General features: G+C 27.8%; 3 protein-coding genes across 5 annotated transcripts; 2 read left to right on the top strand and 1 right to left on the bottom strand.

The window, feature by feature from the left end:
- Positions 1-1,810: 1,810 nt before the first annotated feature.
- On the top strand, positions 1,811-10,806 carry Bma-clp-1.1 (the record flags this gene model as incomplete). Of its 3 annotated transcripts, XM_043077818.1 has the most annotated exons (22): positions 1,811-1,843; positions 2,013-2,142; positions 2,478-2,846; positions 3,060-3,176; positions 5,788-5,841; positions 5,960-6,031; positions 6,110-6,256; positions 6,541-6,690; positions 6,771-6,847; positions 6,995-7,105; positions 7,182-7,280; positions 7,372-7,543; positions 7,676-7,829; positions 8,003-8,171; positions 8,356-8,436; positions 8,537-8,703; positions 8,991-9,066; positions 9,173-9,281; positions 9,542-9,705; positions 10,261-10,350; positions 10,510-10,628; positions 10,797-10,806. In XM_043077818.1, the coding sequence occupies 22 exons, from the start codon at positions 1,811-1,813 to the stop codon at positions 10,804-10,806; spliced, it is 2,670 nt and encodes an 889-aa protein (XP_042933752.1). The 3 variants fall into 3 exon arrangements, with proteins under 3 accessions (XP_042933752.1, XP_042933751.1, XP_042933753.1); XM_043077817.1 differs by lacking the exon at positions 5,788-5,841; XM_043077819.1 differs by lacking the exons at positions 1,811-1,843; positions 2,013-2,142; positions 2,478-2,846; positions 3,060-3,176 and having other exon boundaries at positions 5,757-5,841.
- Positions 10,807-11,705: 899 nt separating this feature from the next.
- Bma-immp-2 lies at positions 11,706-13,377 on the top strand (the record flags this gene model as incomplete). The annotated part of the gene is made up of 5 exons (XM_043077816.1): positions 11,706-11,915; positions 12,369-12,472; positions 12,597-12,662; positions 13,008-13,107; positions 13,231-13,377. The coding sequence occupies 5 exons, from the start codon at positions 11,706-11,708 to the stop codon at positions 13,375-13,377; spliced, it is 627 nt and encodes a 208-aa protein (XP_042933750.1).
- Positions 13,378-15,178: 1,801 nt separating this feature from the next.
- On the bottom strand, positions 15,179-21,241 carry Bm9065 (Protein kinase domain containing protein; the record flags this gene model as incomplete). The annotated part of the gene is made up of 16 exons (XM_001895624.2): positions 15,179-15,275; positions 15,521-15,606; positions 15,823-15,916; positions 16,369-16,470; positions 16,604-16,668; positions 16,916-17,031; positions 17,600-17,923; positions 18,319-18,521; positions 18,682-18,873; positions 19,063-19,195; positions 19,405-19,540; positions 19,771-19,864; positions 20,023-20,110; positions 20,444-20,576; positions 20,713-20,871; positions 21,149-21,241. 16 exons carry the CDS (start codon positions 21,239-21,241, stop codon positions 15,179-15,181), a joined length of 2,115 nt encoding a protein of 704 aa, XP_001895659.2.
- Between the last annotated feature and the right edge of the window lie 1,418 nt (positions 21,242-22,659).

Genomic DNA, 22,659 nt, shown 5'->3' with positions numbered 1-22,659 from the left:
CTAACAAATCAATAATAATAGAATTAATTTTAATGAAATAATTCAAAGTTTTATTATTTTAATTTTAAAGCATTGATGAAAAACATTTCATTTCTATATTTTACCTAATAATAATGCAAGAGTAATAATTATTGTTTTTGAATTTCAATTTATTTTATTTCATGTTACTTTACACTTAACTAATGATAACTCATAAAAAAGGTAATTAATCAAAGTATCACTTAGTAGAATCCATTACATTTATCTTTTAATTATGATAGAATAATTAATTCTGATAACATTAACACTATGTATTTTCATATTCTACTATCAACTAAATTATATTATTGATTATTGATCAGTAAAAAGAGAAAAAAAAAAGAAATGAAAGTTTACAATTGCAAAATATATTATTAATTTCAGAATATAAAGTTAATGTGTCATTAATTTTAAGACAAAAGAGATATATTACTAATTTCAGGATATCGTAAACTATCAATGAAATAAAAGTACCATTAGTACCATTAATTTTTTGTTGTTAGAATAGAATGCTGATATTAGCATGTCACGTTTTTATACATTTTTATATTCTTGGAAGAAATTTCATTAATAAAAGGGAAAATTTATTCTTCATTATATCATAAATTTATAAAATGCTTCTTTCTATGTTTTCCAAAATTATTTCTTAGCCATTTCAGTTTTTTTTTTTTTTTTTTTTTGGTTTCAAAATTTAAATTTGATGAAAAGCGAATAATTTTTTAGCATTAATATTGATTTTTATAAAAAAAATTTACATATAGTAAAATTTCACGTCAACTTTTTTTTCGTTATTTTTTCATGTAATTTCATGTATTGTTGAATTCACTTCGAAATGTTATAGGTTGTTAAGTTTTAAAGTGAAATAAGTTTAAATAAAAAATAATTATTAATTCTAAGGATATATAAAATATTTTTTTCTTTTTCTCAACTTTTTAACAATAATCTTAATGATAACGAATAACGAATCATAATGATAATAACGAAAGCAATTTCAGGATAAGTAAGTAAATAAGGAAGGTAATTCTAATTAGTTAGGTAGATATATGGGAATGATTAAGCAATTTCAGGATAAGTAAGTAAATAAGGAAGGTAATTCTAGGTAGTTAGGTAAATATATGGAGATGATTAAGCAATTTCAGGATAAGTAAGTAAATAAGGAAGGTAATTCTAGGTAGTTAGGTAAATATATGGAGATGATTAAACAATTTCAGGATAAGTAAGTAAATAAGGAAGGTAATTCTAGGTAGTTAGGTAAATATATGGAGATGATTAAGCAATTTCAGGATAAGTAAGTAAATAAGGAAGGTAATTCTAGGTAGTTAGGTAAATATATGGAGATGATTAAGCAATTTCAGGATGGATAAACTATCACAATATTTGTATTTTTTCAGTTTCTTTTTCGTATCATTCAATCATATATCGATTGATGATTGTTGCAGTAAACGAGAGCACTTTATTTTCCTCTAAACATATATTATTTCTAATCTATTATAGTTTATCATTTATTGCTGTACAATATTTTAACCTAATTTGTTTTAAGTTAAAATTATTGGTGTAATTAGGTGGGAATAAATTAATTGAAATAAACAAATTGTTGATTTACAAAGATTAATTCAATATTTTAATATATCAACAAATATTACACAAAGTTTGATTTTTTTTTTTTTCAAATCAAAAATTATTACTTTTGCGTAAATATTTGCATTTAATTGAATAGTTATTATCATATAAAAGTGCCATTTATTTTGTAGCTTATACGTGAGGTCAAACGATCAGTATATTACGTAAAGTTATGGAAGATGATAAAGAAGAAGAATGTGTTGCTGTAAGCTTATTTATTTAATTGTGCTATTTTAAAATTTTGAAAGTGAAAAATGTTTTGATTAATGTTTGGGAATATTTTGCAAGTTGTTTTTTCTTGTTTTTGTTTTTAAATATAAGTTAAAGTGATCAATGTTATTGTTAGGAAATTGTTGCATAAAATGTCATTTCAGGTTAGATTACATGACGATGAATTTAGTGGTTTAATAGGAAATATCGCAGGTGGTATTCTTCGTGATAGAGTTGGTGGTACTGCAGGTGATATACTTGGTAATTTAGTGGGCAATTTCGGTGGTCATGGAGGTATTGTTACCTTTAGAGTTACTTTTTTAATGTGCAAATATTGACAGTTATAAAGTATGATTGAAGAAATGATCAAGTATTGATATGAATGATATCATTGAAAGACTATCAAGCTTAGGTACTATTGAGTAGCTATAGCTACAGGTATTATACCGATTATTGATATAATAGTATCAGTTTGATTACTGATACTGTTTTGCATGTTTTATTTTTTTTTTTTATCCGAGAAATGTGTAAATATTGGAGTGGAAATTCATAGATTTATTCAAATATCAACAAATATATCCGTGTAAAGAAGGATGTAAAAATATTTACATCTGATAAAAGATTTTTAGCTGGAAGCGGATATGGAAGTGGTGGATATAATCAACCTGGTGGATATGGAAGTGGTGGATATAATCAACCTGGTGGATATGGAAGTGGTGGATATAATCAACCTGCTGGATATGGAAGTGGTGGATATAATCAACCTGGTGGATATGGAAGTGGTGGGTATAATCAACCTGGTGGATATGGAAGTGGTGGATATAATCAACCTGGTGGATACAATCAAGGCGGTGGTTACGGAAGTGGTGGTGGATATGATCATGGAGGATATGGTGGTGCAGGCTTTGGTAGTGGTTATAGAGGTGATAGTGAAGGAGGTTATAGCAATCGTAATAGTGAAAATAGTGGTGCAGTTGGCCTGGTTGGAAATTTAATTGGTAAGTATATTATTCTAATGTTAAATCTGTGAAATCTAGAATTATTCGTTTCATTTGTCATTTTTTTCATGCACTTATATTTCATATTTATGTCATTTTGCATTTCTATTTTATAAAATTTTTGCTGTTAATCTCAATCAAATTTCTATCATTTGAAGTCTACCATTCCGTTAGAAAAATAAATTCTCAATTGTTGTAATGCATAAATTGAAGGTGGAATATTTGGCGGTGGAAAAAATCGTAACGATGGTGCTAGTAATGATGGTTACAATAATTATCGGGGTGGTAACAGTGGTTACGATGACAATCGGAAAAAACCGGAAAAAATGCGTAAGTTTATTTTTTACTATTTTTTCACTTACAAATCTTAAAATTCGAAAGGGCATATTGAAATCCTAAGTTAAACAACAGAAAAAAAAAACGAATCAAAATTGTTCTCTCAAATTTCCAATCGAATATTTAGTCCCAGCATGAGCACTAAAAATTATATTTAAGCAATAACAATCCTTAAACTTTGTACTTTTCCACTGAGCGGAAACTATCAGCTTTACATCTATTATCTACTTCTAGGAGAACTTTAAGAATACATTATTTTGCTTATTTTTTTCTTCTCTTCCACATTATTATCCATAAAATTATTTTATTATTAGAAAAAAAACCCAATAATGATGAGTGTCGAAGGAAATTGTTTAGCAGTAGAGTAATAGTTAGCGTTATATTTTAAGGTTCATTATTTAATTGCTTCTTTTAATTATTAATTTTATAACGTTTTCATATACAGAAGTGAAATTTTCAATTTTATAAAGTCTTAATTGTTAGTAATATTGTTTTTAAATGATATGGACAAGTAACTCATTTTTTGTAATTCCTGAAACTGAAGGTATGGAAAAGAAATATGTTTTTAATTTTTTTTAAATTGAAATTTATGTTTTATATTCAATATTAATTTCATTTGACATATGCTTTCCTGAATTTTTTTTTTTCGTTGTCAAATAAAAGGAGTATTTCTTTCATCACAGAATTTATGAATTTATCCCCCATATTTTTGGGCTCTCCTAGATTAATGGAATTGATTAGCAGCAGGCAATCATTTTGTTTTTGTTTATTTTTTCTCTCTCTTTCTCTCTTTTTTTTAATAGCCTTTTTTCATTTAGATATTTTTGCCATAAAACAAACAAATCATCCATTGTTTTTTCATTCTCTCTTCTAATAATTTTGTTTACATTTTTGTTTTTTTAAAACATACAAACAGTATTACTCATCATTTCATTTTTTTTTTTTATTCTACTCAAATTTGAAACCAATTTTTATTATTTCAATGAAGAAAACAGTTGTCTGAACTATGAAATAATTTAGTCAGAAAGCAATATCCATCTTCCAACCATTTTATTTCATAAATTTATTTATCGATTTGTTTTATTATTGACATTTTGACTTTTCCCACTAATTTTCATCTTCTTTGAGTTTTTTTTTTTTTCTTCTCAAAAGTTTATTCTTCTTTTCTCTTTCTTTAAAAACATATTTATAAATAATGTATTCTTTGAAAATTTATTAGTGACATTTTTTCTATGCCATTATGCTATTACAGCATTTCTATACTGTTCATTTCTTTATTACTTTCTGAATTTACCAAAATAATGGAGAGGCAAAACGATTTGAAATTTATCCAAATTTTTAGTAGAAAGAGAAATTTAATGTGAACAAATCACAGTTATCATTTCACATATATTTGTTGAAAAATAATTTAAACAACTAAAATAATTAAGAATATTTAAAAAAAAAAAAATAATAATTAAGCTAGGAAAATAAATTTCTTTATTTCCTTAACCATCTGAGGCTGAAAAGTAGACAACACTTCACATATCAAAAATATCTGATATACTTGAATTCATCGATCGATTTGTCCTATGCTTTAGCATTACTGTAGCATACTGTACTAATTGTCTAGAACAATTCTTTTACTTGTTGGCTTCAATTAATTGCTCAAATTCATATTTAGAAATTAATTAACTAAAAGCATTTCATTTATTAAAGGAACAATCATTTTTCATTATGCAAAAAATACTATTTTGTTGAATAATATTTTTGTGATTATTGTGATTCTCAACTTTCACTTTCTTCACAAATCAATAAACAAACTATCGATAACTCATTTAAGTTTCGCCAATGAGTCAGACAAACTAAATAAAAAGCCATTTGTGATTTGAAAAAGATTTTGTTTTCTGTTTTTTTTTTTTTTTTTTTTTTTTTTTGTTTTTGCTACCAGAAAATATTGGTGACAGAAAATTTACTCGTTTTATTATTTTTTTACTCATTCAATTTTCATTTCACTTTTTTTTTTTGTATTTTTTGAAGATTTTTTCTAAAAAAATTTTTTTTTCGTAGTTCAGTTTAGAAATTTTGAGAGACAAGTTTAGAAATTGACTTAAGATTTTTCGAAAATAAAAGTTATAAACTTTGCAAGTCTTGCTCTTTTTTCTGCCGGAAATGTTAAGCAGTCCTACAAAATTTAAGCTTGTTTAATTGAACTGATCCGGTTTTTTTCTCATCGAAGAGATACTAAGGGTTGGACATTATGTTTCTTTTAATTATCTTTTTTTGGAGTTTTTTTCGCATAATTACATATTTCCTATTTTTAATATTCTTTTCATCTGCAATTTATGACTAATTAGCTATAAGTATAGCAGCGTAGCTTCAAATTAAATGATAACTATACTTCCTCACCTTTACATTCATTTAACAATTGTCATTATTTTAAACTAGTATTTGTTACATTTATACATTTCATTAACATTTGTAGCTTTCATCAACATTTTCACATGAAATAAACGTTGTAGTTGAAGTTTAGATTCATTTTCTACTTTATAATAATTAAAATTGCTCCATAGTGTGTAATAGAATTCAACCGAAATGCTCTCTAATGTGCTAACATGCTGTATAGATCCGGAACATGATCGTTCCGGTGAATCCGACATGAAATGTTACAATTTTCAAGGTAATTGGAAATTTTTACCAGTAGAAAGCTAAATTTTTATCTTCTGATTATTAAATTCAAATTTTCAACAAATTACGAAAAATTCTGAAAATGCTGCTGAACTCTTCTTATATTTCAGGTGACCAGATTGGCGATATCATCGGTGGCTTTATTTCAGGTGGAGGAGGCGGCGGTAGCAGTAATTCTTACAGTAATTTCTTTATACATATATTTTTAATACAGGTAATGGCTGTCGGGAAATGGCTTATTTGAGCCTAAATCATTTCAGATACTGGTGGTGGTATAAATGTTGGTGATATTGCTGGTATTATTGGTGGCCTATCTGGACCAGGTAGTAAAGGTCAGAAGATTAGCGGCCTTATAAGTGGCATTGGGGGATTAATTGGCAAAAAAGGAGGAAATTATAGAGATGGAGGTATTTTTTTTATTATAGCATTTTCTTAAATAATTAAGTCTTTTTATTTGACTTCCTTTGCATTTGTTTAGTTTAGTTTCTTAATTCAGTCAGAAATTTAAAGCTTATACTTTATTATTTATAAAAAATGAATTGTAAGATTGATTCGGGTTTTTTCTAATAACTCTTTCAGTTTTTTTTTTTCTTTTTTTAGATTTTTCAAGAAAGGAGACATGAACTTTCATTCTCAACGAGCATTGTTCTAACTCTACCTGTTGATTTTGTTTAACCTTAATAAATTTTAGGTCCAAATGTTGATCCAAATAATTTAAGCGGCGGTATGACAGATGTTGTGAGCGGTCTTGTCGGGCATTTAGCTCATCGTTATCTTAATGTTGATCCAGCTACGGGACGCATTATCGGTGCCATTGCTGGCAATTTTATTTTCAATCTTGGTAAATTATCTGTTCAAAATTTATTAAAGCTTGAAATTTTTTTGATCGTTTGTTAATGTAAAAAATCAAATTTTTCTCAGGTGGCAAAGACAACAAGCTTGGAGCTGTGGGAAAAATCGTTTTAGACAATATTATCAGTGGTAAATTCAAGCGAAAGGTATTTGTTAGTATGTCCTACAGAGAAAAACTATGAAATCTTAAAATATTTGTTTGTCCTACTTAATTTTCCGTCTCAGTTCACAGTTCAAGATTGAACGGATGATTTCTTCTGCTAATTTTTTTTTACGAGATTTTGCATTTACAGGTTGATCCATATATACCACCAGAACCATCACGACATTTACGCCCACCAGTACCTGACAGAAGAGCGGACGAAGCACTTCATTTTTACGCAGAACGAGATCGTTGCCTTGCTGTAGGGTTACTATTTTTTAGTGTAAAATAAATTAAATATAATAGAGGAAGAACAAATCAGTCAAGAAGTTTTTCAGATGCGACAACTTTTCGAGGATCCTCAGTTTCCTGCTAACGATAAAAGCTTATTCTTCAGCCGACGTCCACCCAAACAAATCGAATGGAGACGACCGGGAGTTTGTTTAAGGATTTTTTTTCCATCCCTAATTTTAACGCTCCGTTCAAAAGATCATTTTACCGTCTTTTTTTCTTTTTTTTTTTTTTCAGGAAATATGTGAGGATCCACAGTTACTCTATGAAGGACATTCACGTTTCGACGTAGTACAAGGTGAATTAGGCGACTGTTGGCTTCTAGCTGCAGCAGCAAATCTTACATTGAAAGATGAGCTCTTTTATCGAGTTGTGCCACCAGATCAAAGTTTTACTGAAAATTATGCCGGTTCGTTCATTTAATCAAAATTGATTTCAAATCTTAAATTAGATTTTCGGCTTCTTCATTTCTAATTCAAAATTTTATTTTCTTGGTTTAGCTTCCTGTAATTAAATTTTATTAAAATCTTGAAAATTCAAGGCATATTTCACTTCCAATTTTGGCATTATGGTGCATGGGTTGACGTTGTCATCGATGATCGTTTACCAACATCTACCAGTGGTGAATTATTGTACATGCATTCCAGAGATAACAACGAATTTTGGAGTGCTCTTCTGGAAAAAGCATATGCGAAGTAAAAGTTTCTTTTTATTCTTAAAAATAATGAATTAAATAGTTTCTTATGAGTTTTAAAAATTATTTATCAGTGATGAATAATATCCAGTTTAAATAATCTTTTTGAATTGACTGATGTTATTTCAAATATAGTTCGGTAGCTTAGCAGAATTTGAAAATTTTTAATTTAAGGCTTCATGGTTCATACGAAGCACTAAAAGGTGGTACAACAAGTGAAGCATTAGAAGATTTTACTGGTGGTTTGACAGAATTTTTTGACCTCACACAACCTCCTAAACATTTGATGGAAATGATGATGAGAGGTTTTGAAATGGGTTCATTGTTTGGATGCAGTATAGAAGTATTTTTTTCCTCTCTTTTCTATATAACCCATTTTTTAGTGATATTTCGAATGTTTTTCTTCTGAGGACTTAACTGCTTGATTGTAAATCTAACAAAGTTATTGCTGCTAAGCATCAACGAGGTTAATCATAAAAAACTGTAAAAGCTTTTTATAAATCAAAAAAAGTTTTGCACAATTTTAGGCAGATCCAAATGAATGGGAAGCACGGATGCATAATGGTTTAGTCAAAGGTCATGCATATAGTATAACAGGAATGAAGATGGTAAAAATATTATAAAATTAACATTTATTTGTTTATCTGCCACATAAATCTTTCAATGTTTTATTTTTTTTCACTATTTTATTCTTTATTTTATTTTCAGGTGAATGGACCACGTGGTAGTATACCATTACTACGTATACGTAATCCGTGGGGTAATGAACAGGAATGGAATGGTGCATGGTCGGACAATTCAGCGGAATGGAGGTCTATTTCTCAGGAACAACGCGATGAGATGGGTTTGGTTTTTGCGCACGACGGAGAGTTTTGGTTCGTTGTAATGTTATTTTACCACAGTGATAGTTAAGTTCAAATAGTTTTACTAAATTGATTTTCCAAAATGTTTCAAACAGTAAATTCAACAGCATTTACAATTTAGAAAGAAACAGAGGTGTCTAGTTTAACTGAGTTGAATAGGTATCATATCGGAATAGCAAAGTTATTTGGATATATTTATTCCCTTTTCTGTAAATATTTCATTATCACTATAAATATTATGTATAATATTGTAATAAGTAATATGCTAGGTATAATCAGATAATGAATTCAATTTTTAGGATGTCATTCAATGATTTCGTGCGTTGTTTTGAAAAAATGGAGATCTGTAACTTGGGTCCAGAGGTTATGGATGAAGTATGTTTTTTTTTTATTATAAATATAATTTAAAGGAATTATTTATTTATTTTTTTTTTCTTTATATTCTTATTTTTATTAATAACAAATGTTCACATATATATAGGTTTATCAAATGACTGGTGTCCAGTCGTCACAGAATGCTTGGGCAACATATACTCATAATGGCATTTGGATTGCAAATGAAACAGCTGGTGGATGCCGGAACTATATTCGTATGCATTTTTTTGCTTCCTACTTTCTTCTTTTTATTATTTTGTATTTTCAAAACTTTCCTATTTTATTACAATAATGTCAGTCTGGTAAGAACTTGCCATATAGTTATCAAACTGTTTCTCTAAAGTAGTTCAATTTAGTTTAATTCTGTCAATTAACACTTGCTAAAAAATAACAGTAATGTTAGTGTATGCGTATGCATGCTTAAGCTTGTTTAATATTTTTCTGATGATTTTTATATGCCATGTCGCATCTTTAGGGACATTTGCAACGAATCCTCAATATCGTATCCAAGTAACAGATTCGGATCCATATGATGATGACAACCTATGTACAGTGATAATTGCTGTGTTGCAAAAATATCGACGTGAGATGAAACATATGGGTATTGAGAATTTACCTATAGGATTTGCAGTTTATGATGTAAGTTTATTCTTTTTTTTTTCCCTATTCAAATAATGCATCTGAATTGATGTTGGAGTGTTAACTATTGTTAACTTTATCAATAATTTTATCGGTAGAAAAGAGAATGGCGCAGAATAATCTGATAGCTAGCATTTCCAAATTTAATGAAAACCAGTGTGGAAAGAAAAAAAAAAAAAAAACTTGTTAGGAATGATTACTTCTTTTTCTTACGGAAAAATCTTTAAACTTTCTCTTCTCTTTTAACTTTTTTCAGCAATTGTAGTTTAAATTTTTTGAATTAAAAATGAAATAAGAAGTTACTGCTAGATTTTATGGCTTATATGTTTCATGAAATTATAAAATGACTTGCTAACTCCTTTAATTTAAATTTCATATCGTATCATCAATCCTCATAATTTCTCCAGTCTCCAGTAGCAGTAAATAACAACGAATTTGCAAAAAAAAAAATGTTGAAAATATTGATGCAATACCAGAATTAATTTTTTTTCGTCCGCTGTCCATTTTTGGCTACATAAATCAGAATTTTTTTGTTTTTGTTTTGTTTTTTTTCAGGTTGGGAGCTATAATGGACGTTTAACACGAGAATATTTCCAGCAACATAAATCATGTGCTAGGAGTGCTGCGTTTATTAATTTACGAGAAGTAATTATTTTTCAATCATTTAGATTTAATTATTTAAATGAAGTGCTGCGCCAGAAATTACTTTATATACACGGAATTTTTGCGTACTTAATCTTTTTTTTCTTTTGATTTAAACTTTTAACTGTCTTTAGAGTACATAATTTCTTCCTGTTTTTGCAGATAACAGGTCGTTTTCGAATCCCACCGGGAAATTACGTAATCGTACCGTCAACATTCGAACCGAATGAGGAAGCGGAATTTATGCTTAGAGTTTACACAAATGGTTTTATTGAATCAGAGTAAGCAAATAATTTTTTGATGAACATTTAAATTTTCAAAAGAATTGAGTAAGTTATGACTGTGCAGCAAATAAAAGTATTGTTTATGCCTAACCATCTAAATATTTTGTTCAGAAACACCAAAAACCACCAGTTAGAAAATTTTTGAATTCAAATTTCTTTTTTTAGGCAGTTGTGAATTTCGGTCGAAGTATGGTTAAAATGTTTCTTACCAACATTAATTTGCTGAAAATTATTGTTCGAATAATATATTGATTGGTGCATTTATTAATTGTTCTTTCATGATTCTCACCACATATATTGAATTTTAATTTATTTTCTAATGAATTCATATTAATTTATTGTTTGTTTTTTAACAGTGATAATTATATCTGTTCACATAATAAATTTGTGAATAAAATTTTTTACAATCCACAGCTAAAATTTCAATGAAAAAATAAGTGATATTTGTTCTGGAAGACTGAGAAATATTCTTTTCCTATCCCTGTTTGTTTGTTTTCTTTTTTTTTTTTTCAATAATTTAAATTAAATAAGATATAGTTGCGTCACAAAACTTCCATTTTCGTCTGATCAGCGTTTGAATTCGAGAATTCACAAACGACCATTGAATTCAACTACACTTGTTTTTAATTTACCTGGCTAATTCGAAAGCTCTCGATCTTCGTTGTAATATCCCCAATTATAGACTAAATTCGATTGCTTCCCAGTAATACATTTAACCTTTTCACAAGATATTAGTTTAGACTGTCATTTGTTCCTGTTTCCAGTCCATCTTGTATTTTACGGGGTATCTATTTGACTTTTTGGTGTTACTAAAGGTTTCGAAGATAAATGGATGGAGAATTATTAAAAAGCGGGACCTGAAATTGATTTATCTGAGTAATTGTCCATTAAAATAATTAATTACTTGTTTACAGTCACGGATAATTCATATCATTATAAGGAGTTCAGTCGATTGATCGTTTATTTCAAGCCATAATTGATAATTTAAGTAATTGGTTGATTAAGTAATTGTAAAGGCATTATATTGTTACACTGTGCAAAATTAAAAGTAATTTCAGGTTATTTTGAAAGCAAATGAAATTTTCTTCGTTGCATAAATATATCCGTCGTGCGATCCAATATAAACGAACTGAAGTTAACAAAACTAAGTCATTCTCGTATACCACTTATGTGATAAAGGAATTTTTAATTCGATTAGGAAAATCAATTGGAATTTTATCCGTACCTGTCGTATTTATTGATGTTGTTGGCTATCCAGCAAGTATTATTGGATCATCAATGGAGGTTATTTTTTCACTGATTCTTCCTCTTTTGAGATTTCATTCTGTTTGATAAGAGTAATAGAGTAATTAGTTGTAATCAAAGGAATAAATGTTTTTTTACCCAGAGTAAAAGGAATATCTGGCTAGTGATACGCTAAATAACAGTGTTTTGTTATACGCAAAACTTTCTGTCTTATTCTAGAGAAAGCGAAACAAACATAAGCTAAGGAAGTAGGAGTTGGAATTTTGCCTTTTATCTAGGATTTCATCCATTTTTTGAAATTTATTAAATCGAAAGATTAGTAAATTTTACAAGCGAAAATCCATTTTATGTACTAATGTATTTGTTACTGATATATTCGTATATTTTTCTGCAGTGTTTATGTATCACATTATATATAGCTTACCATTTTTATTGACCTATAAGTTATTCCATTAACATTATTGACTGTTTTCTCTTAATTGTTTTGTTTAGCCAACATTATATGGTAGTAGCAACAAATGGTGGAAACGAGATATTGTTTGGTTATCACGTTTTGGTTTACAAACACCAGAAATTGGACAGATTTACACGTTTATGTATTATCTTTATCCATTTCGTTATTTGAATTTTTGAAAACATCGGTGATATTTATTTTGTTACGTTTTGGTTTCACTTACTTTCAAATTCAAAAGTTTAATAATAATAATAAGATTCTTCTAGCCCACCGAATGATCCTGAGACACGTCACATCAAACGTATCACTGCTATGGATGGTGACATAATCAGGTATTATATTTGCTTAAAATTTTCATATCAGCCCTACAATCAGGTCAAGTTTATTTTTTTAATAAAAATGTAAAAATCAGAAATTTACTCAAACATTGCAGAAAGGTTTGAGTATATTTTCATGATTAATCATATCTATTTGAGCATAATATGTTGTACTACGTTTGTTTGAAATTCGATTCTATCAGGAATGTTAGCTGCATCGAATTTAATGGCCATCTATTACGATTGTTTTAAATTTGGTATTATATAGTAGTTAAGGAAAAATAAGTACATGCTTTAATATTTATTCTAAACTTTGTATCCTTTTTAATAAATTTAGTTTTTACTCATTTCTAACTGTAGGCCAAAACGAGGACCAAGTTTTTTGGAAATACCAACTGGTTGTTATTGGATGGAATCTGACAATCCTAATAATTATTGCGATAGTAGATTGTATGGTCCGGCAAGTTTTACAGCCCGTTTTTATTTTTAAGCTATTTTTGACTAAAGTTATTCATTATTTTGACATACATAGATCTTTAATGAACCATTAATGAATTTTATAAATAACATGGTGACAATGCAGGTTTCCGGTGGATTGTTAACAGCTCGAGCTACACATATCATTTGGCCTCCGAAACGATGGTGTACCATTAAAACAGAAGTATTCGAACACAGCACTGTTCCAGTTTCAAAACGATACTCATTTTTCGGGATAAATTTTCCATGGTAATTTGTAGACCTGTGAATAATATATAGAATATGGTATTAAGAGTAATAGTGAATAGTATTAATAATAATGAAATAAGATTAAATATTTGCCCAGAATATTAGAAAATTATAAATATTGATAATGATTGAATCTTCAGTCAGTTTTTATCTATTATTGATAAGCAACACAACTGTATGTTAATGGCATGATGAAAGTAATGATTTTTTTTTAAAAAAAAAGGAACAGTATACAAGTGATTGAACATTCCTGTATTTAACTGCTTGCTGATCAGATCTTAGTCTGAAAATTTCCTGTATATGCTATTGGTTAAGTTAAATATTATCTAAGCATTACTGCATTTTCACATTGCAAGTAAAGTAGTTCGGCTCTGATTATGTAGAATTATTGTCTATGCTAGTATTTTGTATGGTCCAGCAAGTTGTACAGCCCTTTCTTATTTTTCAGCCATTTTTTACTAAAGTTATTCATTACTTTGACCATACATAGATCTTTAATGGACTATTAATGAATTTTATATTGCCCTGATTTATACCAAATCTCAAGTGATAATAGATTTTTTACGGTGTTTTATCTCATTTCAATGTGAATGATAATTATCATGTTTCTGTTGCCTTATTTTTATCTTACATTGAATTATTTATGAAACTATAGTATTGAAACAGGTACAACAGTTCCAGAGTAGCAACCAACTACTGTTTATATGTAAACGTCTATTTATATGTCTATTTATAATATGTAAACGGGTCAGTCAATGAGCTTCAACATCTACCTTCACTATTTTTATACTGTTCTATTTATTCGTAATAATAATAATTGAAGCTTGAAAATCTCAATCGTTTGAAATGTAAATGAAATTGCAAATTCATTGTATAGTGCTATATCTTGTTAAAATAAAATATTTTTCGAAACAAATTTTTCTAAAATATTCAATTTATGCAAAATTTGGTTTAATAGAAAGATATACAAAAGGAAGTTTTATTTTCATTTGCATAGTGTTTGAAGAAATTGCATGAATCAAACATAGAAAACTTATCATTCATCTTCCAACTAACTATGCACTAAAGTGCGGAGTATATGTGAATAATGTACAATTTATCAATAATTATACTGTACAACATAACAACAAAGAAAACGTAATAATAATTGAAGCTTGCAAATGTTAATTGATAAAAGTGAGTTTAAACTATAATAAAAATGACTCGTGAATAAATAACACGTATAAACAGTAAAACAGAACTTCATGTTGTATTCTATAATCAATGATGAAATTGGAAATTAATACTATACAAATATAAACATAACATCATTTCATAATTTTTAAAAACAGATAAATTGCAACAAATCAACTAAAAATAATTTATCCTGAAAAGCTTGAACAACAGTAGTAATATGTGTTCTAATGTTTTATGAAGTTCGCTGATAATATTTCGTAAATCTTACTGTAATATGTGCTATAAAATTTTCATACCATGAAAAATGATGACATTCTCATGAATTGAAAACTTATAACTGAAAATGATTTGAAATAAACTTTACCATGTTCAAACCATCGGGAAAAATTCGGTAATTTCCATTATACTACTTTTTCTAATGGTATAAATCACTGCAGAATATTATCAGTAAGATCTACAAAATGTTGTCGTCGAATTGTAAGAAAAAATTTGAAATTAAAAAGGAAAATATAGTCATTCCATAACTATATATCGTGGAACTATTCATTTGGAATGGTCTGTTAAAAAGAAAAAGGAGAAAAAAAGAAAACTGAATTAAAAGACTCGGATTAGAGAAATTCCAGTTCTGCTTAATCGTTCATATCGAGAAGCCATTCTTTTGTTAAAGCCAAAGAAATTGAAGCATTGATTTTTTGCTGCTTTGCATGCAGCTCGAAGTCTTTTAACCTGAAATTTCACCATAAATATGTGAAGTACTAACTTGTGTCCAAATCAACGAATATTTCACAAAACTAAAATTGCCTTATATATATTATAATAATATAAATTTTACTAAATTATAATGAAATTAATTAATGGAATTGTTTCGATTAAATATAAATTGGATATTTTACTTTACATTACTATTTTGTGATGATATACTTCACTAAAGTGTATGTTTAAATAAAATATATTAGAATATTGAAGCATACACTGAGGAAAGTTCATTTTTTTCTGCCGATTTCGATATAGAATTATTTGATTTCCCACTTGCTATTTCTGCAGCTTCCAGGCGACACTAGAATTGATTTGTTAAATGGAAAAATTTTTCTAAAAAGTAATACAATTTAATTTTCCAAATGGAAAACTAGAAAATATTTATAAGGTTAGAAAATTTTTCGGAAGAAATTTCTGAGAGAAAAATTTTTTAAAACTTTTCTTGCCATTGATCATATTTATTCTATTAAAGATTACAACAGAATATGATGCATTCTTACAAATAATGAATAATTACCTCATTGGTCTGCTCAGTGATAGCAATTAACTGGAGAGTTTCGTCTAATTGCTTTTTCGTTTTGAAAAGTTTATGTGATAAATCAAACATATCTCTAAAAAATTAAAAGCAACGTATCAGAGCATATTCTCAAGTAATCAATCTAACTGCAAATGTGATCATTTCAACATAATGTGCAGGAGAAAATAATTTTTTGAATAAAAGGCAAAAATGTTTAAAATTTCACCAATGAGTGGTTTACTATCACATAATTCGTAAAGTTTAAGAAATCGCTTTTTTTTTTTGAGAAAAAGAGATGGAAAGAGAAAAAATAAGAAAAATATGAAATAAATTTATATCGTTAATTTATCAAAACAAACGATGTATTGTTGAATAAGAGAAATCGCTTTACTGTATATCAATTTTTGGAAAAAAATAAACAGCTAATTCTGAAGGATGGGAATTGAAAATATGAGATGGACAAAATATGATTAATTTCTGACAAAATTTTGATAAATCATAAAATTCGAATTACAGAAGAATGAAACAAATAAATATAAAGCTTACCTAGCTATCATTTGCAATGGTTCTACGAAGATATCACTAAGCTGCTTCAACTTTTCATCATAATTTCTCACTACTTTTTCATAAGAATTCAACAAATATTTCCTGTAAGCAATTTTCTTTCCACAAAGAGAATAAGATATTTCATATTCCATAACACATGATATATTGAAAAGAGAAATATTATATTAACTGATATTCACGAATAAATTATTGCGTAAATAAAGAAGAAACTTACCTATCGGCCTCCATTTGTAAAGCATTTTCTGAAGCATGGCTATATGGTAAAAAAGTTCGATATTTCTAGAAATAAAGAAAGTGCAATTTGAATGCTCTTATATTTGGGGTATATCTGACAATACTTATTAAGCATATGATTGCATAAATGTTTAAGCCAGCATGTGACATCGAAAAAGAAAAAAATATAATAAAGCATATATATTTTAAGCTTTTTTCTTAATAACATTTCTTATGATACATACATATCAATTATATCTTAGCATACATACACATTCATTATATAAAACAATTACTTAAACAATAAACATACCACAACCGTTTCAAGTTCACCTTTCAAAGATGGTTCTTTCACAATATGTTTTGACTCAATAACAGCAATACGTACATCAATTTGTTGCAACATACTACATACCCATTTTACTGCTTCTGTAAAATGTTTCCAAAAAAAAAAAATTGAAAAACTAAATAAATTTTTGTCGTATCAAAAACAAAAAAAAATTACAATCAAACTTTTTTGCTTTCTTTTAATTATAAAATTCATTATTCAAATTCTTTAATCATATTAAAATTCATAAAGCTCGTTCACTGCTATGGCAACAATGATAACTTACGTGATTCTGATGCATCAATGGAATTAACTGATTTATTGGTTACTTTAACGTTCATATTTTTTTCACTATTGAGCAGTTACTTCTCAGTTTACTAATAAATTGAAAAACAATAGCTACAAAATTTCGATTAAAAATGTTGCAAATGGGAAATAGTTGATTATAGTATGATTGTCTTGAACACGAAACTGCATACGCAATGCATTCGACAAATGGTCATATCACATTTGAAAAGATAAATCAACTTGAACTAATCGATAATCATAATCATTATCATTAGTTACATATCATATCATTAGTCATTAGTTACAACAAATCATGATAATTTCAAACATACACATTTCAAAAAAAAAAAAGAAAAAAATAATAAAAGAAAAATAACGCACCGCCGATAAAGTTCAATTCTCGTGCAACCGAATGTGCATTATTTTCAACCGCTTTACGTTCCTCAGCTGTTTCCTTATTCAATGCAATTGCCTTAGACAATAAACGTAATTGTTTCGCTAAACGGCTTGCAAAATTGCAATCATGCGCTAAAATTTCAGCTTCTTTTAATAATTTGGCATATACTGTACGCAAAATTCCAATAACAGTTGGTATTGCATCCTGTAATTCATATGTTTGTCGTTCCACACTTAACGTACTCGCAGCAGCAAGTTTCATCTCATGAAAGGTTGGCTCATGATTACATTGCGAAAACGGTGAATGAACTGAAAATTGTATCAGATTTGAATTGATCATGAATATATATATGTATATCGATCGCTTATTTATTCACTTCAATTAAAAGCGGAAAAATCATTTTATGTTACGAATGACATTTACATTAAACATCATTAAACAACAAATTCTTCATAATATTGAAAAATTGATTTTCTCTTCGTTATATAAAGTTTAATCATTAGCTATTAAACAAGATATTCGGAAAGGGTAGAAAAGAATGTGAATGTGACTTGAAACAACGAGACTAGTGTTAAGCATTTTGCTAATGATTAAAAAATAAGTACCGGAAGGATGCATTAAGCATGCATGAACTAATACGAATTCTAACTTTAAATATATATTAAATTAGATTAGAATATGAAACATAAGAAGGACAACTCACCGATTAGTTCCGGTAATTTGATCGGTAAAGCATAAGTTTCGTTATTCTGCAATCCCATAACAATAACACTAGAACAGTGATCGATCAAGCCCACAGGAAATGGAGGTGATTTATAGACAACCGCAGAACCAGTAGGAAGTGTTAACAGACAGATTAGATCATGCGCTGGCGTATCAGCTTTCACATAAACATCAAAATAGGATCTAGAAAAATACAAAGACCAGGATATTCAAAAGTAACTGATATTACAAATTAACATATCGATTTTTTTAGAGTCAAGATAATTCCTTTTTGAAAACTTAAATTTTTCAAAAAAAAAAAAAAAAAATTCTTTAGAAGTTTCTGGATTAGGAATTTCTCAACCTCTCAAAATGTTCAACAGTTGAAGTATCGAAGTACTCCTCTAAGCACAAAATGTTCATCTTAAAAACAAGTATTCGTTTCATATTTAACAGTTCTTTACACATTTCATCAAATTCGTTGAAAGTGAGACGAGTTGCTTCACGTCTATCAAAAAGACGCCGAATAAATTCACTCAGAATACGACGAAAACTCCTGAAAAACATAACTACTTAGTTCGTTTTAACTAATAATAAATATTGTTTTACAAAAAAAAAAAAAGACAAATATTTCCATATCTGTAACTAAATACAACAGATTTTTTATTTGCTAAGCAAATTTTCTAAAGTTTCAGAATTCATTTAGAAAAAGAAAAGTCATATATATATATAGGAAACAACTTACTTTGGGTATAAACAACGTCCATCTGGGAAATCTTTCTGCCATAAAAATTGACCTGTCTCACTCACCCTACCAAATATGGCATCTGATGGTCGACTAATCATCATATTATACATTCCAGGTGTATCTGCTGGTCCTAAGAAGGAATCAACAAAGGACAAATAATGAAATGCCATTCGAGGATGAATTCTATTTTTGATGAAAGTTTAGATCATAATGGATATATTGAATTGAGTAAGTGTCAAATAATTTTCAAAGACAATTTAACCAAAATTTTATAAAATCATTAATCTAATTCAGATTGATAAATTTTATTCATGTACATATATTTTCATTCATGTTTACCTTTTGCTGGTACAAAGGGCAGAATACCGGTTGCACATTCGAATAACGTACAACCTACTGACCACAGATCACATTCATCTTTTGTATAAGTCAAGGTCGTTGTTTTACGAGCTAAATTGGCAGTTGAATATTCATTCTATAAAAGAAAATAAGTGATATCAGATAATAATAAAATATTTGATCATAATATTATTATGGGCATTGAAGGCAACAATCCAATATATAATACATATAACTCAAAATATAAAGTAAAATTTTCTTTTAAAAAAAGATAAACGAATCCTTTGTATCATTTTTCCACATTAATAATATTATAAAACTTATTTTACACAAATAGGAGAAAAAAAATAGCTGACAATAACTCACAAGGTATCCCGGTGTACCACAAATGGAATGTAACGGCTGAAAGTTATCGGTAAGGAGTCGTGAACCACCAAAATCACATAATTTGAAGATCATCCTGACATGGAAGGAAAAACAGAAAAACTTTGCATATTGTCAAAATATGGATGGAAAAGCCATATATTATTATTAGTATTATTATTGAAGAGTTTGAGAACTGCAAAACTGAAACAGCTATTTTTAGAACAATTTTCTTTTTTCGAGTGAAAAATATACCTTCCAGAATTATTGAAAATTAATAAATTTTCTGGCTTTACATCTCGATGTGCAATTTTCTTTGAGTTCAAATATGATAGTCCTTTTTCTGAAAAGAAAAAAAAAAAGAAATTATCAATATATCTTTGAATTCAATGCTAACCATATGAAAACAATATGTGCATGCTTGATGAATTTATATTTGATGTAGTGTTAATTAGAAAATATTATGCACGGCAAACTGAAACAAAATCAGACGAAATAAATACATTCAGACATTTAAGTGAAACAAAATACACAGAATTGAAAGAACATAAATACAACAAAATTTGATATTGTATGAAGTGAAACAAAATGTAATAAACTAAATGACGGGAAATAAAGTAGAAATATAAAAGAGAAGAAATTAAAGTAACATAAAATGAACAATACAAGGAGGTACCGAGATGGTCGATCAACTGCAAAAGAATTTGGTATGACAGACCAAACATATTTTCCAATTTTTTCAATTCATCTCGTACACTGCCATCAGCCAATTCCATAATTAGCACCATCTGTTTAGTTCCATTTACGTTCTAAAAAACTTTGACTTTAAATTCATGTTCTAGAAAACTTCATTACCTTATTTTTAGTTACTAAATTATTATTTCTTAGTTATATTATTTTATGAACTCCAAGTAATTAATACTATATTTGACAATAGAAATGTACCTTCTGATCAATCGTATCAGATGCAATAAATCTGACGATATGTGGAGAACTTATTTGTTGTAAAATTTCAATTTCACGAGCATGCTGCTGAGTATTGAATCTATTGCAGGTTTTGATTGCCACAAATTCACCTGTTTCTTGATTTCTACCCTTATGAACCTGTTATTTAAAGAAATTAATTATTGTATCGAGAAATAACAGATATATTACCTAGCTTCGAGTTCTCAGGTAGATTAAATCGAAACAAGGCAAGTGGAATATCTCTTACCATAGTGTTTGTCATATATCATTATGTCACTTCGTCGAAAGATACGATTCATAGATAACGAACATTTCTTACTTCTAGTAAGAGATTATTACATTATAATCCTTTTCTAACACTTATTTCATTTAACCTTTTATTTCTAATTTTAGAATTTTCAATTTTAAAATTTACTCTTCCGAAAGCTCCATTGCCAATCAAATCTATGCTACGTTGATGCCAAAAAAATTTATTTGTATATTGTACACCCTCCGAAACTCCATCCATTCAGCACCTGTAAAATAATTTTCTTTAAAATGTTTTCTGTAAAATTTATCTCGTTTCAAATATTTGATTTTCGTGTTTACATCTATTCTTAACTATTAAAGAGTGCTCGGAAACCTTAAGTAAAATAAAGTTCGGATTAATTCTGAAATCTCATCCTGTAAATCTGTTCAAATCTTGGTAATGTAATTGTTCCCACCGCATGAATAAATGAATTTGAGTTTGAAAGGAAAACTAAAATTTGAAAGGAATGCAGTGAAAAAAAAAAAAAAAAAGACATTCATATTATCAACTAATCAATTTGGATAGATGAACAGATAAAAATTTGTAGAAACTATTTTTCTGTTCAACTTTTCAATCAATGATTTAAAAAAAAAAAAAATAATAACAAAGGTAGAAAAATGTAAAAAATCGAAATATAGTAAAAATAATCAGTTGGTACTCAATTCATTCAATGCTACACAAATATCATAAAATAAATGAATGAATTAATTATAAGTTAATTATTACTTGGCTAAACAAGTTAATAAATGGTGTATATTACATATTATTATTATTATTATTAATAATAATAATAATAATAATATAAAGAAATTGCAATAATATTGAATAATGATCATAGAAATCAGAAATTATAAGAAACAATGAATGTGAAACATTACCAAATGAACTTTCACGTCCTAATTTTGGACATTACATTTGCATGTAAAATTCCAAAAAATTTGTTTTCAATAATAAAAAAAATACTTTCCTATTATTTTCACTTCCATTCCATACATCATAATTTTTTTCTAGTTTAAACGTTAAATAATCAAAAATTATTTCTCTATCATAATAAATCAATCAAATCATATACTAATAGTAAAAATTTGAAACTAGGAACTTGAAAAAAAAAATAAGTAAATAAATAGAAATTACAATTTTAAATGATTACCAGCCAAATAAATTCTATGAAAAAAGAAAAATTAATATTTAAAATATGTTTGAGTTAATCATTTTGCAGTTTTCCATATAAATCATCGATTTTCACTTGCAAATCGATTTTAATAATAGTTTATTTTAATAAAATGACAAATTTAACCAATCAATTTTGTTATCATTTCTCTAATAACTATCAAATTACATTTCTTTGTTTGTTGTCTGTGTATGTGTGTGTGTGTTTGTGTATGTGTCTGTAATGTTTTTTCTTTTTTTTTTTTTCAATTTCAAAAAAATTGATAATATCAAACTTATCATCAATATTTGTTAGAGTGAAGAAGAAGGATAAATATATGGGAAAATGGAATGATAAGGAATTGAGAGAAATGATAAGAAATTGATGGCTTAGGAGTAGTGTGACAAACCGGACATTACAACCAATATTGATGAATCACCAACAAGTGAAGTTGAGAGATGAACAGACCACTTGGCACCATGAACAA

Source organism: Brugia malayi (assembly GCF_000002995.4).
Source record: "Brugia malayi strain FR3 genome assembly, contig: Bm_v4_Chr1_scaffold_001, whole genome shotgun sequence".
Taxonomy (NCBI): Eukaryota; Metazoa; Nematoda; class Chromadorea; order Rhabditida; family Onchocercidae; genus Brugia; species Brugia malayi.
Note: the sequence above shows the minus strand (reverse complement) of the source record. Positions and strands in the feature narration are given on the sequence as shown.